Source organism: Uloborus diversus, chromosome 2 (assembly GCF_026930045.1).
Source record: "Uloborus diversus isolate 005 chromosome 2, Udiv.v.3.1, whole genome shotgun sequence".
NCBI lineage: Eukaryota > Metazoa > Arthropoda > Arachnida > Araneae > Uloboridae > Uloborus > Uloborus diversus.
In genome coordinates this window covers 66,517,243-66,539,919 of record NC_072732.1, presented here as the reverse complement: position 1 = coordinate 66,539,919, position 22,677 = coordinate 66,517,243, and the positions used below count along the sequence as shown (strand labels likewise).

The 22,677-nt window shown below is 34.4% G+C and overlaps 1 protein-coding gene across 1 annotated transcript; it reads left to right on the top strand.

The window, feature by feature from the left end:
- Nucleotides 1–3,407: 3,407 nt before the first annotated feature.
- On the top strand, nt 3,408–6,281 carry LOC129216345 (uncharacterized). Its single transcript, XM_054850558.1, has one exon. The coding sequence runs from the start codon at nt 3,408–3,410 to the stop codon at nt 6,279–6,281; it is 2,874 nt and encodes a 957-aa protein (XP_054706533.1).
- The last annotated feature ends 16,396 nt before the right edge of the window (nt 6,282–22,677 follow it).

The window sequence follows — 22,677 nt, the reverse complement described above, 5'->3', positions numbered from 1 at the left end:
CAAACATACATACCCCCTACACACAAACACACACGCCTACATGCACACACTCGTGATTACGAAAAACATAATTTGAATTCAAGATGTCAAAAATCAAATTAATTTTTTTTTTTTTTGCGCTCTTTGGCAATCAAGGGGGAGGGACCCAATCTTTTGAGGGACCCGGTCCGCTCATGTTCAGTAATAATACTAAGTTATCTTACTGTTGCTCTGAGGCGACGATATGTTTATTTTTGTTTTATTTCTGTCCTTCAAACGATTAAAAATAACATTAATAACTTAAAAAGTTGGGTCAAAGCAGTCGATGTGAAAAAGTGGAGGAGGTAGGGTTGTTTCGTATACAGTCCACAGATGGCGATGCGCAAGTGTGTAACTCTCTAATAAAAAAAAAAAGTGTAAGTTCTAATATCAACGAGTGAGGCCGTCTTTTCTAATTGTAGTGCAATTTACTTTTCAATTATTAGATTTTCAGAGTTTAAGATTGAGATGGCTTCCCGCATATGAATTCTACTAATACAACAAATAAGCAGGTAAGAGAAAATAATTTTCGAAACATTCTAATTCATATTTATTTCCTAACATTTTTGGTCCGCTCGCCGGAGACCAGTGAGAAACGTTCTATTCTAAATTCTTGCTTGTTTTGTTGTTTCAACAAATGCTTTATATTGTCTTAATTCAATTAGAGAAACATTCAAAAGTATATTTTGTTTAAATGTGTTAAACTTTAAAGCGCACGAAGTGCACGTACTAGGATTTAATGCAAATTTACGAAATGCGTTATTTCAAATTTGAGATTATTCAAAAAGTTTCAAACTGTTTAATAAGTGGTTATTTTCTTTTTATTTGATTAGTTGATTATTCTTATTTGGTAAATTACTGGTAGTCTGCCATTGTCGTTCCTTTTCAAATAATTTACAAAAGTTTCAGTTTCGTTTTGCCCTTTAGACGTTTATTCCTTGGTAATTCTTGTTGCGATTTTCTCCCCTCGCTTCCCCACCGTCTCGGTGACGCGCCAACGTAGTATTTTCTTTCGTTCTTTGGACTAGACATTCGTTCATTCCCGCACAGCTGCGTTAGTTTTCTTTAATAAAATTGTTTTATTTGCTATATTCAAATGAATATGGACGCTTTGTTAAAGAAAAAAAAAGAGTGTCAAATCTTCGATTACAAAACTCCTAAAGAAAACAGAAGAGGAAATTGAGAATTTAAATAAGGTGGGTTTATTAGCTAGGAAGGAAAGATTCATAGAATTTAAAACTGAGGTAAAGGGTATTTTGGATCCTATTATAAGTATTTGCGAAAAAAAAGATGAGGAAACTTATTGTACGGAAAAGGACGATCTTTTAGACATTTTAGAGGCAGTACTTGTCACTATAGATACTCGGCTTGTACCTTCTGTGGTAAATTCCGAGTTTCAGGTTAAAACCCAGGATTCAAGCCAAACTTCAGTCCCAGCTCAGTCAGCTGAAGTAAAACTGCCTACGTTATCCCTACCTGTATTTTCCGGTGCAACTGAGGAGTGGCTTACCTTTTCCGATCTTTTTGAAGCTGCAGTTTCCAACAATCAAAATTTGACGGGAGCACAAAAATTGCAATATTTAAAAGGGAGTTTAAGGTCAGATGCGTTAAAAATCGTAAACTCTTTATCGATTACCAATGATAATTTCGAAATTGCTTGGAGATTGCCAAGGGATAGATACTTTAATAAAAGAGAAATTGTGTCCTCCTTAATGAAAAGATTTATCAATATAACACCCTTAAGTGGAGAATCTTCCACACAAATTTTGAGGTTGATCGATTCTACTGAGGAATTTGTAAGGATGTTAGAGTCCTTGAAATATGAGATTGATCCAACAGCAGATACCCTTTTGATGCATATGATATTGTTCAAGCTTGATACAAATTCAAGAACTTGGTTTGAGAGAACCTTTTCAACTGATGTCATTCCAAAGTTGGACGAACTATTGCAATTTCTTGCAACACAAGCGAGATCCATCCCGAGTTTAACTACCAAGAGAAACGTTCAAAGAAAGGTGACTTTGGTCACAATGTCCTCTCTGTGATAGAGAGCATGCATTGTCGAGGTGTGATAAATTCTTAAAATTGTCAGTACAAGAGCGTTCAAATTTCGTTAAATCGAATAATGTTTGTTTTAACTGCTTAATTAAATTTCACGGTGTGAAAACTTGCAAAAGCAAGTTTAGATGTAGAACGTGCAAAAAAACCCACCACAGTTTACTTCATGTCGAAAATGTTAGCACAAGGGGAAGACAGGGTCCTGTAAATGTGTCAAATTCGACTGGACTTTCTATCAATGCCCCTGTGTTTTCACCTGCCCTTGTTCCAAGTACTAATGAATTGAGGGAAAATTCTGGAGTGGTGGATGTTACGTCTTGTCTTTCTGATGTGGGCCCAGACGTTCAAATTCTCCTCTGCACGGCTCTGATTCAAGTAAGAGATATTTGGGGTAACTATCAGACCTGTAGATGTCTTTTGGATAGCGGAAGCCAGGCTTCGCTTATTACAAATGAGTGTATTGAAAAATTGGGCTTGCACAGGAAAAAGGCCAATGTTCGTATTTCGTGTTTGGGTGCTTCCGATACGAGTACAAATGGGATTGCTGAGATTCAATTCACCTCACATTTTCCATCTCAAAAGTCCTTTGAAGCGCCCGTGTATGTGGTTAACAAAATTGTAGGTATGCTACCACATCACAACTTAGATTCCTCAATGTGCGAATTATTTGGGGATATTTCTCTGGCTGATCCAACATTTTACAAGAGTGGTCCGATTGATGCACTTCTCGGTATTGACCTTACTTTGCCATTGCTAAAGGGTCAAACGTTATCGTTAGGTAAGGATAAACCATTTGCCATTCGTTCAGAACTGGGTTGGATAATTGGCGGTAAGGCTAATTTTGGTGATCAAAATTCTCTTCATGTAAATAATATTCAGTTAAGTGTCAGATCATCTAATCAATAAATTTTGGGAATTAGATTCTGTACCATGTGCTAAACCCTTAACTTCTTTAGAAAAGTCGTGTGAAGATCATTTCGCAAAGACACATTCTAGGGATGAGAATGGCAGATATACAGTAAGGTTACCATTTCATACACCTCCCACGCGGTTAGGTGATTCAAAACAAAATGCAATTCGTAGGCTAATCAGCGTGGAACGCCATCTCATTTCTAATCTAGAAAAATACAAACTCTATCGCAAATTCATGAAGGAATACCTTGATCTAGAGCACATGGAGCTGGTTCCAGATTCTGAAATTAATAACATCAATAGTTTGTACCTCCCTCATCACGGAGTTGTTAGAAACACTAGCTCTACAACTAAGCTCCGCGTCGTCTTCGACGCTTCAAGTAAAAACCTCGTCTGGACTTTCTTTAAACGATTTGCTCATGGTTGGACCAAGAGTACAGCCAGAACTTTTCCCTATCCTGATTCAGTTTCGACTTTTCAATGTAGCCATTTGCGCTGGTGTGGAAAAGATGTTCCGCCAGATTAAAGTTCATGAGGAAGACGTAGACTGGCAAAGAATTCTTTGGAGGGAGTCTCCAAACGAACCAATAAAAGAATATCGTCTAACTACTGTTACCTACGGAACATCCTCAGCACCATTCCTCTCCACGAGAACCTTACAACAGCTTGCCATAGACGAACAAGAGAATTTTCCATCCGCTTCAAGAGCTACCCGTTGTTACTTTTATGTAGATGATTTGCTGAGTGGGAGTGCGACAAAGAAGGAAGCCATTCAACTGGTATCCGAGCTGCAGGAGATGATGAAAAAGGGAGGCTTTTCTTTACGTAAATGGGTGTCAAACGATCCCGACGTACTGGCAACCATTTCAAAAGAATTACAGGCAATTGATTCAAAACACACGATCAACGATGACCAACCTGTCAAGATTCTGGGAATAGCTTGGCTTCCAGATGTTGACAAGTTTACCTTTACCATCACCGTCAATGAGATGGACGTATGGACTAAACGTAAGGTACTTTCTGAAGTCGCTAAAATCTTTGACCCCTTGGGCTGGTTGGCACCTACAGTTATCATTTCCAAAATCTTCCTCCAAGAGCTGTGGAGTCATCATCTAAGCTGGGACGAGGAGCTACCTGATTCTCTGGCAAAGCAGTGGAGAACATTTCAAGAACAGCTTCCTGTACTTACAAATATCAAAATTCCACGCTGTATTCTCATTCCCCAGGCTTCAGACGTGCAAGTACACGGATTCTGCGACTCTTCAGAGAAGGCCTATTGCGCAGCTATATACATTCGTTCCCAGGATGTAACCCTAGCTGTGACATCCAGACTGCTAACATCCAAGACGCGTGTCTCTTCAGTAAAACCGCAGTCTTTACCTCGATTGGAACTCTGTTCTGCTTTACTTCTTGCCAATTTGTTGCAAGCTACCTTGCCAACGCTAACTGTGCCAATCTCTGAGACATTTGCGTGGTCTGATTCCAAGATCACCCTGGCATGGCTGAAGTCTGAACCAAGAAGATGGCTACCGTTCGTAGCTAATCGAATAGCACAAATTCAAGAGCTGACTACTAATGTGCACTGGAACCATGTGAGCGGTCTGGAGAATCCTGCTGATTGCGGAACAAGAGGGATAACTCCAGCTAAACTAGAAAGGTGCGACTTGTGGTTCAACGGACCTGATTGGCTAAGGAGTTCTACTTTTTCTAATGGAGGGTTTGAGGATAATCCAGAATTGCAAAAAGACATCTCTGTAGAAGCTAAAGGAACATCCAAGCTGGTTATGCTGCAAGTGGTTGATGCTTCTTTCAAGGCAGAGTTTTTTCAGAAATTTTCGTCTTGGAACAAGTTGAAGAGAGTTGTAGCCTATTGTTTAAGATTTGGGAAGAACTGTTCTCTGGCTGCGGATAAAAGAAATAAGTCTTTTTTAACAACGACAGAATTGCACGAAGCCGAGAAAAGGATTGTAAGATTTATCCAGCAGGATCATTTTTTGACGGAGGTCTCCTATCTGTCAGCGGGAGAGCAGCTTCCTTCGAACAACAAGATTAATCCCTTGACTCCGTTCTACGATGATTCCGGAATAATTCGTGTCGGTGGGAGACTAAAAAATTCAATGCTTTCAGAATCGCAGAAGCATCCCATCTTGCTTCTTAAAACCGACCATGTTTTGAATTTAATTATCGCCGATTATCATCTAAAACTTCTTCATGCCGGTCCACAACTTCTCCAAGCAGCTCTCAGAGAAAAATTTTGGATTCTTTCAGCCAGAGATACAGTTAGAAGAGTTGTAAGAAAATGTATCCCGTGCTTCAGAAATCGTCCAAGGCTCGCTGGTCAAATCATGGGAGGTCTTCCAATGTCCAGAGTTTGCCCCTCTTCTGTCTTCCAACGAACTGGTATTGACTTTGCAGGCTCATTCTTAATACGGAACTCCAAGGGAAGAGGAAGCCGCAATACTAAAAGCTACATCTGCGTCTTCGTCTGCCTCGCAACGAAGGCAGTTCATCTTGAAGTCGTCAGCGACTTGTCATCAAAAGCCTTTATCGCTTGTTTAAAAAGATTCGTGGCACGCAGAGGTAGGCCATCTGACCTCTTCTGCGATCAAGGAAGTAATTTTTATGGAGCGAGCAGAGAGCTCAGGAAGGAGTTTCGTCAGTTGATGAAGGAAAACGACGTACATCAATTTCTGGTAACAGACAACATCACCTTTCACTTCAATCCTCCATCTGCTCCCCACTTCGGAGGCATTTGGGAGGCTACCGTGACATCGTTCAAGTTTCATTTGAAAAGAGTTGTTGGAGCCACCAGTCTCACATTCGAAGAATTAGCCACGTTATCAAGTCAAATTGAGGCATGCCTTAATTCTAGACCACTATGTGCATTATCTAGTAGTTCAGATGATCCGTCTGTTCTGACTCCAGGACATTTTCTAATAGGAAAAGCATTAACAGCTGTTCCTCAACCTACGGTTCCAGACGACATCAGTCATTGCGATCGTTGGCGATTGCTTATAAGAATGATCCAACATTTCTGGAATAGATGGTCGTCCGAGTATTTGACATTGTTACAATCAAGAGCGAAGTGGCGCAATTCTCAAAAGAACCTTGACATTGGAGATCTTGTTTTAATCAAACACGACAACTTACCTCCACTACAGTGGAAATTAGGGAAGGTCACGGAAACGTTCCCTGGTAAAGACAATAAAGTTCGTGTGGTCAAGGTAAAAACTGACACTGGTGAACTTGTTAGACCAATTGCAAAACTGTGTCCCCTTCCTATAGACACTTGAGCATTCTTGAACTATGCCTAATTTTTCTTTCTAATATTGTAGAAGGTTAAGGTCGTCTATTCATCTGTAACGCTAATTACTTAATTTCATTTATTTAGAAGTATGATTTATTGTTAATTTAAATTCATTTAGTATTTTTAACTTAATTCATTAATTTTGAAACCCCCTCCGTGTTTCAAGGGGGCGGTATGTTTCGTATACAGTCCACAGATGGCGCTGCGCAAGCGTGTAACGCTCTAATAAAAAAAAGTGTAAGTTCTAATATTAACGAGTAAGGCCGTCTTTTCTAATTGTAGTGCAATTTACTTTTCAATTATTAGATTTTCAGAGTTCAAGATTGAGATGGCTTCCCGCATATGAATTCTACTAATACAACAAACAAGCAGGTAAGAGAAAATAATTTTCGAAACATTCTAATTCATATTTATTTCCTAACAAGGGTGATAGAGGCCTTAGGGTGGAAAAAATATTTTTCTCATTCCAATTTAAAAGTCTTGGAATTCAAATCTTCTTAGTTTTTTCATGTGAATATTAGCAGTGCGGGTTATTTTTTATTATTTTATTCTGTTTTACGCACTTTCTAAACTATGTTTCCTATTACTCTTTACTCTTTCATACTACATTCTATAGCAATGTTTGCAGAAAATTACATTTTTTATTGTTGATGAATGTATTCACCATAGTGTCTTGTTAAAAACTTTTCTTCAAAAAATATTTCGAAAAATATTTTTTCCGCCGATTATAAATAATCGTTAATGGCCGATTAATTCTCGCATCCTTAGTTTTGATACCAATCCAATAGTGCTCTCACTTATCCATCTGGATGCTGATAATTTCAAACAGGGCCATCTCAAAGGAAAAGTCCAGTGTTCCTTGATGTCTTCGTAGACAAAGGCTTGGGTAATGCATGGAAGAAAGACAGAAAATAACGTTGCCTTTGTCCTGGTCACCTTTGTGTTGCTATGCGATGTGTTCGAGGAATCATCATTGCAAGGATTGGGACAATGGTACCCGGGCTCTTTATCGGAATGTTAGGTTTTGGTTCTGGAGTTATGAATGTACTTCGGTAATAATTTCTCTTTCTTCTTTTTCATCAACAACAATGAGAGCTGCCGATGCTTTCTAGAATGTGTCATCACTCAAAACGAAACGATCCTTCATCAGTTATGCAAGTTTTTTCTTTTCCCGTATTTCTCCTGATCATTTTTCGATAATTTTTGTCACACAATACAAAAATGTTTTAATCGTTTTTTTACCCTCTACCAATTTACTGGTGACACTAAATTGTAGTTTATTACATCAGTTTTTAAGAGCAAAAGTGGTGTAATTTAATTTTCATTTGTATTTACATCATCATAAATTAGTTTTAACCTCATTCTACTTTATACGAAAGTGGTGCAAGTCTAACCTCAATCTTTTTTTCCTTCTACTAAGGCTGCATGCGAGGTACAACCTTTTGCCAACCCAGTGCGATTCCCCGATGTAGCATCCATTCTTTCACATGACAGTATTATCTCCAGATGCTTTTACCTTGGGAATTTTTAAGCTCAGGTTTCCCACTAGATAGAGACATTTGCGCTCTCTTCGACACGAAGCACTAGTAGAGGAATTTTAATTTTGCCAAGGCACTTCAAACCAAACGAGTACTTGAGGGATTTTTTACATGCCGCATAATCAAACTGCATAGAAGCTGTCGATTTTCAGCATCTTAAAAATTCACTAACTGGAGTCAGGTTCGAACATGCGCCTTTGGGCTAAAGAGCTTAACATCAAACCACTACACCACTTTGTCGGTTGACCAATTGACAGTAATCGTAAAACGGAATAGTTGTTGTGTTTTGAGCAAAAGTAGCTGTTAAATTCTTCAATTACTGAAAATCTTGTTGTATTGATTTACACCACTTTTGCTCTCAACGGCTCACATATTGCGTATGATACGATCAATATCACACTAGGGATTGATACGATGCTCTTCACAATATACTATTTCAAGCAAGAGTGAACACGTTTTTGCAGATGAAAATATTCTGTCAAACATACTTCACGTTAGCGTACTCGCCTTTATTTCGACTAGTTCTGAAAAACGTATCTCAAACAAATGAGAGAGTTCTTATAACACTACCAGTTAAATTGTGTTTCTAAAAATAGGCTTCAAACGAATGGACGCAGAACTATGAATGCTGACTTGGATTACGTTTTGTAAGTTGCATTCCAAGCAGGTACAAAAGTGGTTTTACTGTGAATCAACTGAAACTTCATTTATCAAAAAGTATTTTGATAACTATAGTATTTTAAACAAAATGTGAATGCTTAGATTATTGGGTCATTCCATAGTGACGATCGTAACATTCAGAGACTGTTTCGTTGCATAACATGAGTTTTGAACGTCTAATAATCATTTACTTATGGTTTTACGTAAGTTTGTGAAAGAATAAAACTTCTGTCTAATATTCGGGCAATAAAATGCAGTATAAATCACATAACTTGATTTTTGAAACTAAATTACTACAATGTTACGAACGTAACATTTTTGCAACCTTGAATTTGCAACATGAAATTCAGCTCTCAATGTCTCTACAGTTTACGTAGATATTATTGTTAAAAACAGTACAATGCGTCATTTTCCTTCCTTAACTTTTCATGCAGAATAATACTCATTTTTCATATAATGTAACAGAAATGAATATTTCTTCAAAATGTGACATGGGACGAACGTAACGGTGACAAACGTAACTCTGAAGTTACCTTTGTCACGGTGAAGAGTCGTTTAGTTTTTTTGGCCGTTACGTGTCTAAATATTAATTAACAAGTAAGCACTGATACTTTCTCTTAAAATTAACACTTCTATCAACAAATTTTCAATGTGGATTAAATAAATGCTTTTTTATTGGCTTTGTACAAAATTTATTTTTTTCTCCTCTATTTTAAAGTGAAACTTTTTATGCGAGAGCTTTGAATTTCTGATCCCCAACCTTTTTGTGCGACGGAACTGACGTAATTGTTTTTTAATTGTTGCCAGAAATAATGAAGAATAATATAATTTGTAAATTTAATTTTGCTAATGAAATTAACAATTTAGGCTTAAGTAGTATCTGTGGATTTTGGTCACTTTAAACGTGCTGGTTTTCGAAGATTTCTTTGATTCAAGTTAAGTCATTCGCAAATCCAACGAACTATAGGGGGCACTGTAGCCACTTTCTAATGACGGACGAAAAAACTAAAACAAACGCACGTGGTAACGAAGAAAATGCTAATAAGCCTAGTAAATTGTGTTCGTATGCATGATTTTTTCGCTTTATTCTTTTAAAATTAATTTTCAAAGTCTTGTTGATATTCTGGCCCACGTAGAAAGAAATGAGAATTCAAGAAGCATTACTAAACGTCAAACATTAATGCAAACTACTTAGTTCGCAGTTCTAAGCAGCCATTTCCACGATGTTGAATTCGATATTTATCAATTCTTGATAAAACTAAATAATAATTGTGGCCTGACAAGAATAACAATTAATGCTAGAAAATTTAATATGACATTACAAATTATTATCAAAGAAGATTATACTTCTTTGCCTTGTTGGCTAGCGCTTATTGCATTTGTAGCTGAGTTATTTCTCTCAAATTCCCGAATCGTTAATTAAAAATTTTTCTGTTTCGATGTTTCTAATTTCTGAGTTACGATTTAATTATGTCATGCTATGCAATTCATCAACAAAATTCTCACGGAAATATGGTAGTAGTTTTCTTTTCAGTTGAATGACCAATTCTTTTAACTTATCGAATTCTGTAATCTTACTATCATTTTATTCCACTCATCATAAAAATTAAAAATGGTTTAACTAAAAACGCGAAATCTCGCCAAGGTTACTTTGCTCGCACAATACTAAAACTATAACCCTAAACAAATTTGGCGAAACTTTTCAGCTGAGCATAAAAGGAATAAAATAAATTTTTTCTCGGATAAACATTTTTCATTTTGTTCTACGATAATATATTCAAGAAAATATTTTGCACACTGTCCATTCCAACTGAATGCTGCTGTAAAATGTGGTTAGTTAAATTAATTTAAGATTAAAAAAAAAAAACCCATATTCTTACAAATTCATACAAAACAATAAAAATTTTTACCTTGTATAATATTATCCAAGTTTGTTAATCCAGAGTTTTCGCTTTAACTATTTCTCAATCAACGCACATTTTAGAAGGAAATAAGGAAAACTAACATTATTTTGAGAAGCTCGAGAATACTACTAAGGGACGAATCAATTTCCGTAGCTGAAAGCAAACTAAGACACATCGATTGCGTTAATAAATACTCAGAACAAACTGCCTGTGTTTACGTCAACAGACACACATGGAACGCAACGTGGCAAAAAGGTTTAGCTTTGAATTTAGTTTGTTCGCTTTCATTTCCAAAATTAACTTTGTTATTACTATTATTTTGTATTGCTTTTGGCAACAATTAAAAAGCGGATTTCCAGTAATTCTTAGTTTTCTCACTGTTTATAATATAGATTCTTTATTAAAATATACAATTATGTTGTGAATATGCCTAAGTCAGACGCAGAAAGAACAAGTGCTTGTCCTGAGAGAAAACGTGTCTGTGAAATGGTAGTTTAGATTGTAAAAAAGAAGAAAAGATGAAAGTTTTACTTCTATCGTGGATCTTTACAATACACTTTTATTTTTAAATCACTAACCAGCAGAACTTCTTTTTCCAGAAAACTGTCAAGAAATGTAATCTTTTTTCCGAAAACAAAATCCATTGTAAGTTTTTTTTTTTTTTTTTTCAAGAAGTCTTCTTCCAGGAAATTTGTGATTTTCATTTCTGCCACCGTAATTCCAATATTTTTGTTATTATTTAGCAAGATAATATATAAAAGCCTTTTTTTCCTGGGACTACTTAGAAGAGCACGCTTATTGGAATCTTTCCGTAAACTTAGCATGTTGAGAAAGGCGTAGATGCATTGTTTTACCGTTGTATTGCAAAGTTAGCTTGCTAGCTTCTTTGCAACTGATTCTCATCTCCTGACTTCTCATTTTTGATTTCTCTGTCTTCTTGATTTTTTCGGGGTTTTTTTTCTTTTATCGTTGTGTATTTTTTTTTTCTTTTTTTGTAACATTTGCATACGTTCTGCTGCATTTTTCTTGTCATTTTCTTGCAGGTAAACAAAGCTGTTATGTTTATGTAAAGCTGTTAGTTTCTGCTTTATTTATTTTATTTTATTTTATTTTATTTATTTTTTTTTTTTTTGAGCTGCCGTTTTTTCCATAAAATACAACCTAAGAAAATTCCACAAATATGTGTTAGAAAATCGAGTTAACTATAGCAAAAATTACAAAAGATTATACAGTGACATTTAAAAAATAAATTATTTCAAAATGTTCATTTTATTTATTTCTTATTGGACTAAATGTTAGAAAAATGCAGTGTTTGTTTCAAGCGATTACGCTCGTCACGCTAAAAACTAATTTTTTAAATAATTTAATAAAAATTCAATATTTGAAATGCTTTCTAGGTAGCTCTTGGGAAGAGAATAAAGCAAAATTTTTCTTTTCATAGTCCTATAAAAAGAGTGGAAGGAAAAATTCGACGTTTTGTGACGAACGTAACAGGCCGTTCAACACAAAGTTCAAATTAGCCTCAACGAGAAAAAAATAAAAATTCAATGAAAGAAATTACAGAAACTAAAATCTCAAAATATAAGCAATAACTAAAAAAAGAAAGAAAATTATTTGCATTCAAATGTATGCTTAAAAAATTACAGATCGCGTTTCTAGAATGCTTAAAAGTTAAAATTTACATGTTGTTGTTGAAGAACTTCAAGCAGTAAGTATGCTACGCACGGCATCCATCTTGAAAAACCTTTTACTGTCCAACTACGGATTGCATGGAATTTTCAAACTTCCAGATAAGAAGAATCTATGTGAATAAGGGGGAAAAGTAAAAATTTGATGCACGTAACCCGCTTATATGAATGAGACCATGGAGCTATGAGTAATAAGGAGACGACATGAGCGAGATACGCTGAAGCCGTTTCGGAAGCTTAGTTAACTGTTCTTTTGACTGGCAGCCATCTTGTGGTGTTCAAAACATTGAAAGACTGCATTTCATAACATGGTGTGTTTCTGATGTTCAGGAGTTGAACATGACAAGTTGTTCAGCGTTTTGCCGCTAATTTTGAGTTTAAACGTTATAAAATGGAGGAAAATGAAATGCAATGAACATTTTTATGTTAAAAAACGTCCGATTTTTATTCTTTTGCACCAAAAGGGTTCACTTTTTGCAATTGCGATTTGTATAAATGGTTCGATTTCGCTGTTACGAATTTTTTACTTGATGCTTTTATTTTGATTTTATATCGACAAAATTTTATGCTGTAGCCATATTATATATTATTTTTTTAAAAAATGAGCAATAATTCGCGACTATTGGGAAAATTCGCGAAAACAGCGATCCCCGCACTTTTTGCGTAGTTACGGTAATTATTTCTTTATTCCCAGTCAGACCATGTAAAATCATAGCAGAATGTTTAAGTATTCACTTCTTTAGCATCTGCTTAAAAGGGATGGACCAAAATCGGGAAAATGATCACGTTTTTGAGTGTTTTTTTTTTCAAAGAAAAAAATCGGTAAAATTTTTCGGAAATTCTGACCCGCGTATAAGTCGACCTCCAACTTTAAATATCATTTTTTGTAACAAATTTCTCGACTTATTCGCGAGTATATACGGTAGTGGATTACTTGCTCAAGGTCTTTTGGGAGCTCTTTTATTACCATTTTTTTAACCTTCTCGTCTGTAATGTTTATATTCTTTTGCGTTATTTAATTTATAATTAACCGACATTTATTCAATTATTATTTTTTTTTTTTGTAATGGCAGCAACAGTGACAGTAGAAATTAGAATGATAAAAATGTTTTGATGGAATGAATGTTTTTCTCACCCGTTGTAGGCGCAATCTATCATTTTTTATTTTATGTCAATGTAATTGCCCTTAATTTATTTTTTGTATATTTAAAATTTTTCTCAGCAAAAATACTTCTGAAAGCTGATCAATATTATTCTATTATCCGAGGGCTTCTTAACGTTATCTATGGGTAAAAATTTGGTTCTAGGATTTTTTGTTCGTATAAGCGGAGCATTCGTTTATCCTTTACCTAATTAAGCAGGCTGACAGTATTTTCTTTAATCCTAAAGTACAAGTGCTGTCCAAGAAGTATCTGACCTTACTGTTTTTGTGTGAAAAGTGTAAATAAAACTATTTTTGTTTATAATATATTTAAACTCATTTCACAGCAATTGTTCAGTTTTTGTTATTGTTCTGAATCCTTTTATTTATACTTCTGTGGTACAATGCTTTTACGCAAGTCCTTTTTATGTCGAAGTGGAATATTATAAGGGTTTTATTTCCTGTACGTTTTCAAAAAGTAATGTTGTCCTTGATTCAAACATTGTAAAATATTGTACTCCCTTTATTTTTTGGAATAAATATTCAAAAACACATTTTGTTGCTCTGAAATGTGCTTTTCAAAACTGAAAAATATATTTTATATTGATACAAGTAATATCCAGAGTAAAAATTCCTGTTTTTTTTTTTGGAAAATAATAAAAAAATTCGGATTTATTTGATTTAAATCCGATTTTTTTTGATTCTATAGAAAAAAAATTAGAACATTTGTAAAATATAATTAAATTTAATATTGATATTTTTCTAAATTTACCACTCTTATATTTTGAGTATTTCAGTAAAAAGCTTTCATGACATGATGAAAAATCTGTTTAATACAAAGCATATGATTCTTGTCAAATTTAATTTAAATGACATATTAGTGCACTTTAAATTGGTAAAAAAAGAGGAAAATAAACAAATTGGCCTTATAGCATATGCCTTTTTCTAATCTTCACTAGCTTTGTTTTTTTTTTTTTTTTTTTTTTTTGTATAAAAATTATATTTTACAATAGGAAAGAGCTGGCAATTTTATTTGCCCACTTTCTGGTAAAGTATTTCGAAAACTGGTCCCGAGACCATCTACAATTATAGTTAACAAAAAATGTATAAACTTCAATCTCTTCGATTGATGATTTCTCAAAAATAAATTTATGAGCATACTCTAAATTTTTTAACAACAATTTATGCTTGGAGCAGTATTAATAAGTTTATCTTTTCCAATGTGTACAAAAATGCACACAATATAGCAACAAAGTATGGAATTTTTCTGCACACCCATTTTATATCTATGTGCAACAAAATCCCTCATTGTTTTCATAAAAAAAGTTCCTTAATCCAGTGACTACTTATTGAAAAAAATATTGTGCAGACACAAAAAAAAAGAAAAAAAAAATGTGGTAAAAGAGAGATAATTTAAATAAAAATGGTCAAGTGAGGAAAAACACCTAGGACAAAATCAATATAATGAAAGAGGGTTAGACTAAAAAAATTCAGAACTAATAAAATTAAAAAAATTCAGGGAGATTTCCAGGGTTTAAGTTAAAAAATGATTTAAATCATTGACACCCAGGTAATATTTTTGTTATGTAATCCTAAAGTATTCAGTAAATAAATATTTGTAATATTCATTTTGATTTGCATCTTCCCTTTTCAAAAAATAAATTGGGAATAAGTAATTCAAATCAAGTGGAAAAGGCTCTATTCATTTTCTTATTCCCATCTTTCAATTATGTTTAAAGCTCTTTTTGAGAACATTTACTTAATGCAAATTATTTCGTTGGTTTTAGTTAATTTTACTTTACATAATACTTGATGAATAAAGTATTCAAATATCCAGTGGTTTAAATTTATTTCAAACACGATACGTAAAGGATTTGTTCGAAAAAAAGTCACCGTTCTTTATATAAGAGCCTTGAAATTATTACTAGACGGTTGGAAATAAATTTTATACCCTGCTTTTAGCATTATTTTTGATAAAACCTCCTTCGCTCTGAAAAAAAAAAAAACACACACACACACCCTATACCAAAACAGAATATATGCACAGTAACAGCATTTTAATTCTTGAATTAATTGAAGAGCTCTTATTCTTAGAGCAACGATTTTCCACCATTTCTTTTCATTAAACTGACGGGAAAAAACCCTGGATTATTGCTCTTCAGAAAACCATAAATTATCTATTATTGTTCAAAAGCAAAGGCATTGAGTCAACCAGCGCATCGAGTCGAAAGCGTACGATGAAAGCCACAAGATGGCCGCGAATCTTCGCGGTTGCTTCACTTCCACTGCGGAGTTTCACTGGTGATGTCTTCTCCTTATTACTCATAGCTCCATGAATGAGACTGCTTCTGCAGAAGCTGACATCGCTAAAAAATAATAGATTCGTCCATTTCCGGCTGTAAAACGGATGTTTGTCTTTCCATACAATCCATGGTCAGACAGTACGAGATTCGAAAATTAAGAAGGTTATCTCTAAAATTATGTATAATACATTAATATTGTATTATTTTGGCCTACAGGTTGACATTTTCGTGGAATGACCATATTCACATTCATCTGAAAACAAGCTATTCACTTCAATCAGGAAGTGTAAATTTTTGTCAGATTCTTAAGCTCCTATAATTAGAGTAGAAACAATTTGCATTTTGTTTTCCTTTCGTGAATTTATTGGGAATTATTTTAAGGGGTTTACCTAATGGTATTTTCTTCTGTTAACTATTACTTTCAATATTTTTTCTCTTGTTGCTAAGATGTGTCTGCATTTTAAAACATTCTCACTTTTTTACTCAGTACAGTAAATTGTTTCTCATAGTTCCCATAGATATGCGTCATTTTCAGTTTTTATTTTTGTAAATATTTTGGTAATTTTTATCTATTTGAAAACGTGAAACATGGTATCTTCTTCTTTATCTTTACTAATAATAAAGCTGAAAGTCTCTCTGTCCGGAGGATGTCTGGATGTCTGGATCTCTGTGACGCGCATAGCGCCTAGACCGTTCATTCGATTTTCATGAAATTTGGTACAAAGTTAGTTTGTAGCATGGGGGTGTGCACCTCGAAGCGATTTTTCGAAAATTCGATGTGGTTCTTTCTTTATTCCAATTTTAAGAACAAAACTATCATGAGAGGGACGAATAAATTACGAAATTATCATAACGTGGAACCGTAACATGGGTAAAAGCCAATTAGCGAGAAAATTCACCATTCATTATTTGCAAATATACAGGCGAACCAAAAGATCTTTTAATTTTTCTATTATGGACAAAGTCGTGTGGGTACCACTAGTTGTTAAATAAAATGGATAAGGAATTTGTTGAAAAGGATTTGTTGTGTAACTCCGTCTCTGCCGATCCGCCCTTTATTTAATTCATAGGTTAACCAGTACGCTGACATAGGTAAGGAGAACGGTTACTCGCTCACTGTAAAAAAATAATAATAATAATAAAATGTGTAAGGTTGTTATTGTTAATGGGTGTAACGTTATACAACTTCTGGAGTAAATCGTGCAGATTTTAAGAAAACTAATTGTTGGAGGAAATTTTTACGACGGTTTGTGTGTAAAATCCCACCAAACATCAAAATTACTTTAAAAACTGAGGTAAGAATTCAAAGCGCATGCGTAAAGATCAGTATAGACGCAGAGCTGATAAAATTTTTTAAGAAACCAAAGCAACATTGGCCTTTGCGGTCGAACGGTGAAATTGCTTTGAGAGCAGTCTGTAAGATTGACGTTGTAAGTTCAAATTTAGCCGGAAGTTAATTTCTCTCTTTGTGCTGTACAAATGTGTTGTCTGTAATTGAAATAAATTACGAATTGTTGTAAAGTTGATTGGTGTGCATTGATTGTAAGAGGGCATGAACCTGATACGTATTGATTAAACGAATAATTAGAGTAAATTCGGAAAGCAAAAGCTGTAAAGAAGACAAAAAAGGTATCTAGCATGAAATTGCTATTTTTTTATACTGTTATAGCACAATTTCAAGTACTGCGTATCCTACTAATTTGATTTTATACTTTCAATTTAGAACTTAAGAAATTATTAACTAATATCTTTCAATATAATCGGATTATTTCAGGGGCGGCAAATAGGGGGGTCAAGAGGGGGCGGTCGCACCCCCAAATTTTTTAAGCAGAATGATAGAAAATGGGTGAATTCAATTTATGTAAGTCGGAAATCAATGTTCATTAAAAAAAATCTCGCTGGTTCTCAGTAACTATTTGATGAAGCTCGACACATTCCCAGACTAGAAAAAGTGTTTTTCGTTATTTGGATGATAACTTAGAAATTCAAGAAGTATTTTTCGGCCTTTTCTCGGCTAAATATTTCATACTTGTGTGCCCAGTGTAACGATGGTATGTCCAATATGAGAGGCTCGTGCAAAGTGGTGTGGCTGCATGGTTTTCTCAAAAAAATTCCTTGATATTTTACATTCACTTTTACGCTCATTTTTTAAGTGTATATTTATTTAATAAGTGTTCATCGCTTTCTTTTGCTAGAAACACGTTTTAGCTGCTCAATGCATTATCTGCTTTCATAGAAACTTCTTAAAAATGCATGTGCTTATTGAATTTAAAAAAAAAAAAAACATATCAACAAATACCTTTTATGGGACTCTATAGTTATGCAATCTCGAAGTGACACAAGATGGTCTTCAAGAGTTAAAATCATAAAAACCTTTCTCTATAACTTCAAAGCAGTGATTTGACGACTGTGAGAATTATTGCAAAACGATTCTTTCAAAAGCTCATGCCCTTCAAAGCATGTATGACTTCGTTTGAATTTTTATTCAATTTGTTTCTATTGCGGAAAGTGTTTTAAAAATGCTTTACTCTATCAAAACATCTTCAATCCGCCACACTTAATTTTCGGACTATTCAAGCCACAGTTCAATCTACAATTGATCTGTGCGTTCATACTACCATAGTTCAATCTGCAATTGAAATTGAAAATAGATTTTACATAGATGCATATTTCAATCAATGGTGAAACGTTTTCAAAAAAATTCTTCCTCCGAGCCAATTTGAAAAAGGCGCTAAAAAAAGAAAAATCCACATGATGATGTGAAGTCAAACACTGATTTTTTAATATTTTGTATGAAGTAATAGATTGTTTTTCGAATAAAATTAACACAAGATTTGATGATAATTATTTTTCTGCATGGTTGGATCTATATTATCTGGATTGGATTTTTTGAAAACGAAAAATAAAATGTTTCAATTATGAGTAAAATTTTTAGCACTAGGCAAGAAAAATTACAGGCAATATACCGACAGACCAGTTATCACATCCAGAGACTGCAGTTCCGTCCTTGTTGTGAACTCTTCAGCCTGGAATAGTGAATAACAGAGCTGGTGGTAGATGACATCTCATTGAAGCTGAGAGTGCCCACGAGACTAGATTATTCAATGATGAAAATTAAGCTCCTTGCAATTTTTTAAGTTGCCTGTGTGATTTTGAAGAGCAAGACATAAAAAGTGTTTTTATACATAACTTTGTTACTTCAATTATTTTTTAACTATTCCAATCAGCTCAGCTGGTAGAGAAAATTTTTTGTTAGGTTAGAGAAATATTTTCGAAGCACAATGAGCAAAAGAAAAAAAAAAGAAAGAAAAAACCTTTTCTATTTAGCTGTACTGGCAAAACAGCACGACACTGGGTACTGATAGTAAGACGATTCCCTGCTCTTCCGAATTCCAAAAAACATGCATTAAAACTTTTCCAAAAGGTATAAAAACTTCAGTATCGAGATGTTTTGTATGATAACTTTTTTGAAAATGAATCAGAATTTTAATTGCGTCTAAGCACTAATTTTTATTCATATTAAACCGATTTTATGACCACTTCTTGTTAGCTAATGTGTGTTTGTTACCGCACTGTGATAATACATATTTAAGAAACTCGACCCCCCAAATGAAATGCTGAAATGCCGCCCCTGGATTATTTTAATTACAGAGCAGTTAACTTGAAGTATAAGTCAACTTACACTTGAAAATGAGTAACCGTCTAGGATGAAGGCTTAATTTTTGTTAATGTGTAATCCCTTTTAAGCAATTTCTCCGTAAGCTTACAGACTTGTAACATTACGCATAGATTAATGATACGTTACAACATAAAAACATTGTTGTGGTGTAATATTCCGGAAGCGATGAGTTACTTTACACCAACTATATGGGGTTAATTACTCCAGAACATTGAAGACAGTAATGCTGCTGCCAATTTTATGGTGGAAGAAAGATCACAACAAATTTTTAACAGTGCTGGTCAAAGTTCTCCCCAAATTTACTCTCCTTAGTAGAAGATTTTTGGAGGTATTTAGCATTATTTTAATTCGAATAAAATTTCTTCGGTCATGTTCCTTGTGCAGAAATGCATTTCTAAACAAAGATCCTTTTTTCAGTACTTGTCTGAAAACCTGGAACTTTTCTTTTAACGAATGGAAAAATGGGCTTCTTAAAGTAGATGTGATTAAGGCTTAACGCCGAAATGAGATCTCGAACCTCCATGACAAAGAAGCGGAAAAATTCGGGCTGAAAGTCTCGCTCGTCATGGAAGGACCATTCAAATCAGGACGGTCGCGCACACAAAGAGAGAGATACGATAAGAACGAGAAAGGTAAATAAAGAGAACTCTAATAATAATAATGATAATAATAACAGCAACAGAAAAGGAATGGAAGAAAAGATTTTCCGTCACAATAGGAAAAACTTGCGCGACTAAAACGCTGCCAGCAGCATTTGCGTTAAAAGGTGCGCGTCTTTGTGTGTCTGCTGCAGAATGGGCCTCGAAACACCATAGAATGCTCTTTCGAACAACAAAGAAGTTTCGTTCTTTTTTCTGCCACGAAGAAGAAGCGACTGCGTTGAATATTTCTATTATGATTGCGTCTCTCTCAAAAAGAGCAAACTTGCACGGCCCATTCTTCCGTTTTTTCCCTTTTCTCTCTTTTGCCTCTTGTTTGGTGGTTTTTCTCTTTCATCGCGAACGAGTGGTCTGAAAAGGAAAATGTCGAATGCGCTTTTCGCTAACTTTGGGCAGAGAGAAAGTCAGCCGAAGAGGTCATTAATTGGAAATAAGGAAAATTTCGCCCATGGAAGACTCCCGTGAAAACTGGTAACTCTATCAGCTAAACGAAATCGAAGTTACTCCCCTAACTTTCCAACGAAGATCTCATGAAATCCTTTTCGATCAACATCAAATTTTAAGCAGTGGACAAGTCAGGAAAAAAAAGCCAATAATAGCGGCAAAAGCAGGGTTGTGGAGTAGGAGTCGAAGAGTCGGAGTCGGATTGCTTTTGTGGTGAAGAAGTCGGACTCTGAGTCGAAGGTTTAAAGTTCCAAGAGTCGGAGTCGGTAATTTTCCCTCTAGGTCCGCAACTCTGTAAGTGCTTGCTGAGTCTGTGTTGGACTGATTTCGGGGTAAAGGTAAAGGAATCGGAGTCAAAGGTTCTAAAACTTCCAGAGTCGGTCATTTTTACCTTTAACTCCGCAGCCCTGGGCAGAAGTATGTATTATCTGGAGTTGCTCATATGGACACTTATACGAGGAGAGGGATCTTACGCATGAAAACTGTTCTATTTAACATGGCAGTTACTAGAATCAACATGCTTTACTCAGAAAACACAGAAATAATACAAACAAGTATTATAAAGAATAAGTAATATTATGAAGACGATTGGATATGCTAAAGCTGCTTGGGCCACCGCACGTACCTGGCATTTCGACACCATACATGGAGCAAAGTTTTAGATTTTTTCCCTTCAACCACGTAATCCGTTGAAACCACATGACACATTGAATTTTTTTTTTTTTTCATAGTATTTCATAAAAGTCAATAAAATTAAAGCCTACTGAATAACAGTGCATGCTTTTTAAATTACTTCATCATTGTCCATTCACTAAATCTCTCTTTTAATTCAATCTACTCGTATATACATAAACGGCTACTTCTGTATGTAAGTACGTCCGGAGTAATCTTCAAAACTACTGGACCGATTTTAACCAATTTTTAACCATAACCACCTATGTTCTCATGAAGAAATATAGGTTATAATTTATTTCTAAAAAACTTAGTTTCAAAAAGTTATTATGGAAAACAGTAAATTTTATGCAAATTCCCCATTAAATGATTAGATATAAAACCCATTGTTACAAAAATTAGTTGCCTTACAACATCAATATTAATAGTAATCATAATGAAAATTTTGAAACAAAGCTTCTCTGGAGCAAGCATGAAATTTATTGCTTTCTTAAGATTTTTGTACCCATCTATGCCAATAATCAATGACGGTGCTAAGTAAAAAGACAATTGATTTTGGTAACATTTAAAAAATAGAAAGTGTTAATAGTCTAAAATTGCACCAGCCTGAAAAATTCGGGTCATGAAAATTGATTGTACAGTAATGAGAGACTTTTATTCTATTACGTGCGCTGATTTAAAAAACGACATCCATTTTTCTCAATCAAATAAGATATTTTCACCAATTGGGCTTTAACATATAAGAAGAAAAGCCTATTTTTTCCTATTCTGGGAGAAAGAAAGTCTTTTCAAAATATCTGTAAGTTTATTACTTACAAACGAGTTTATGTATCAAACATACAACTGGAAATCAGTTACTAAATATATATATTAATTTCATAGTAATTAGAACAGATACCAATAGTTAATTATAACGATTCAATTATAACGTAAGCCAATTTATTCAACTGGCGTTGTTTTTGAAGCCAAAGACTACGTAATAATGTTTCTCGGCTTCCACCATGTAACCAAAATATGTCCATTAAAAGAATCTTTAAAACTTTTGTAAAAATGTAAAATAATCCGCTAACTAAATTAGGCAATTCCATAAACAGCACAAAACCTTCTATTAATTTGTCTTTGTGCACAATTTCAAACACTCGCCAAGTTTTGCTACTTATTCTGCAGACATTTCGGATGAAAATGCTTAGCATCATTTTATGGTCACCAAAAATATCTCAGTATTTGGCGAACATATTTCTCTGACGAAAATTAACAACAGACAGTTTTTCAAGGGAGCATTATCCAAGGTATCCCAAAAATGGCTGCCGCAAATTTGGTAACATTTTAAATCACACGAAGAACTCACACTAAGTGAAATTTCCCAAAACAATTGAAGCAAGTATAGTGGGATTACGGGCGGCTACATTTTTTTAAAAATCGTTTGTATTTCAATAGAAATATGGAAAAAGAATTAGGCTATGTTAATATAACAGAATTAAAAAAAAAAAATACTAAGTACTTTTCATAATGCACTCAAAAGGACAAAATAACTTTTCTGAGTCTGAAAGGACATTTTAAGTATTCCTGTAGTTTTCAATTATTCCAAGAAAACAGCCCCGCAAACGAAGAAAAGTGCGGCTCAAGTCATGTAGAGAATTTTTTATCATTATCTAGCTTTCAATCATAAATTTGAGTGCGGAAACATGCATATT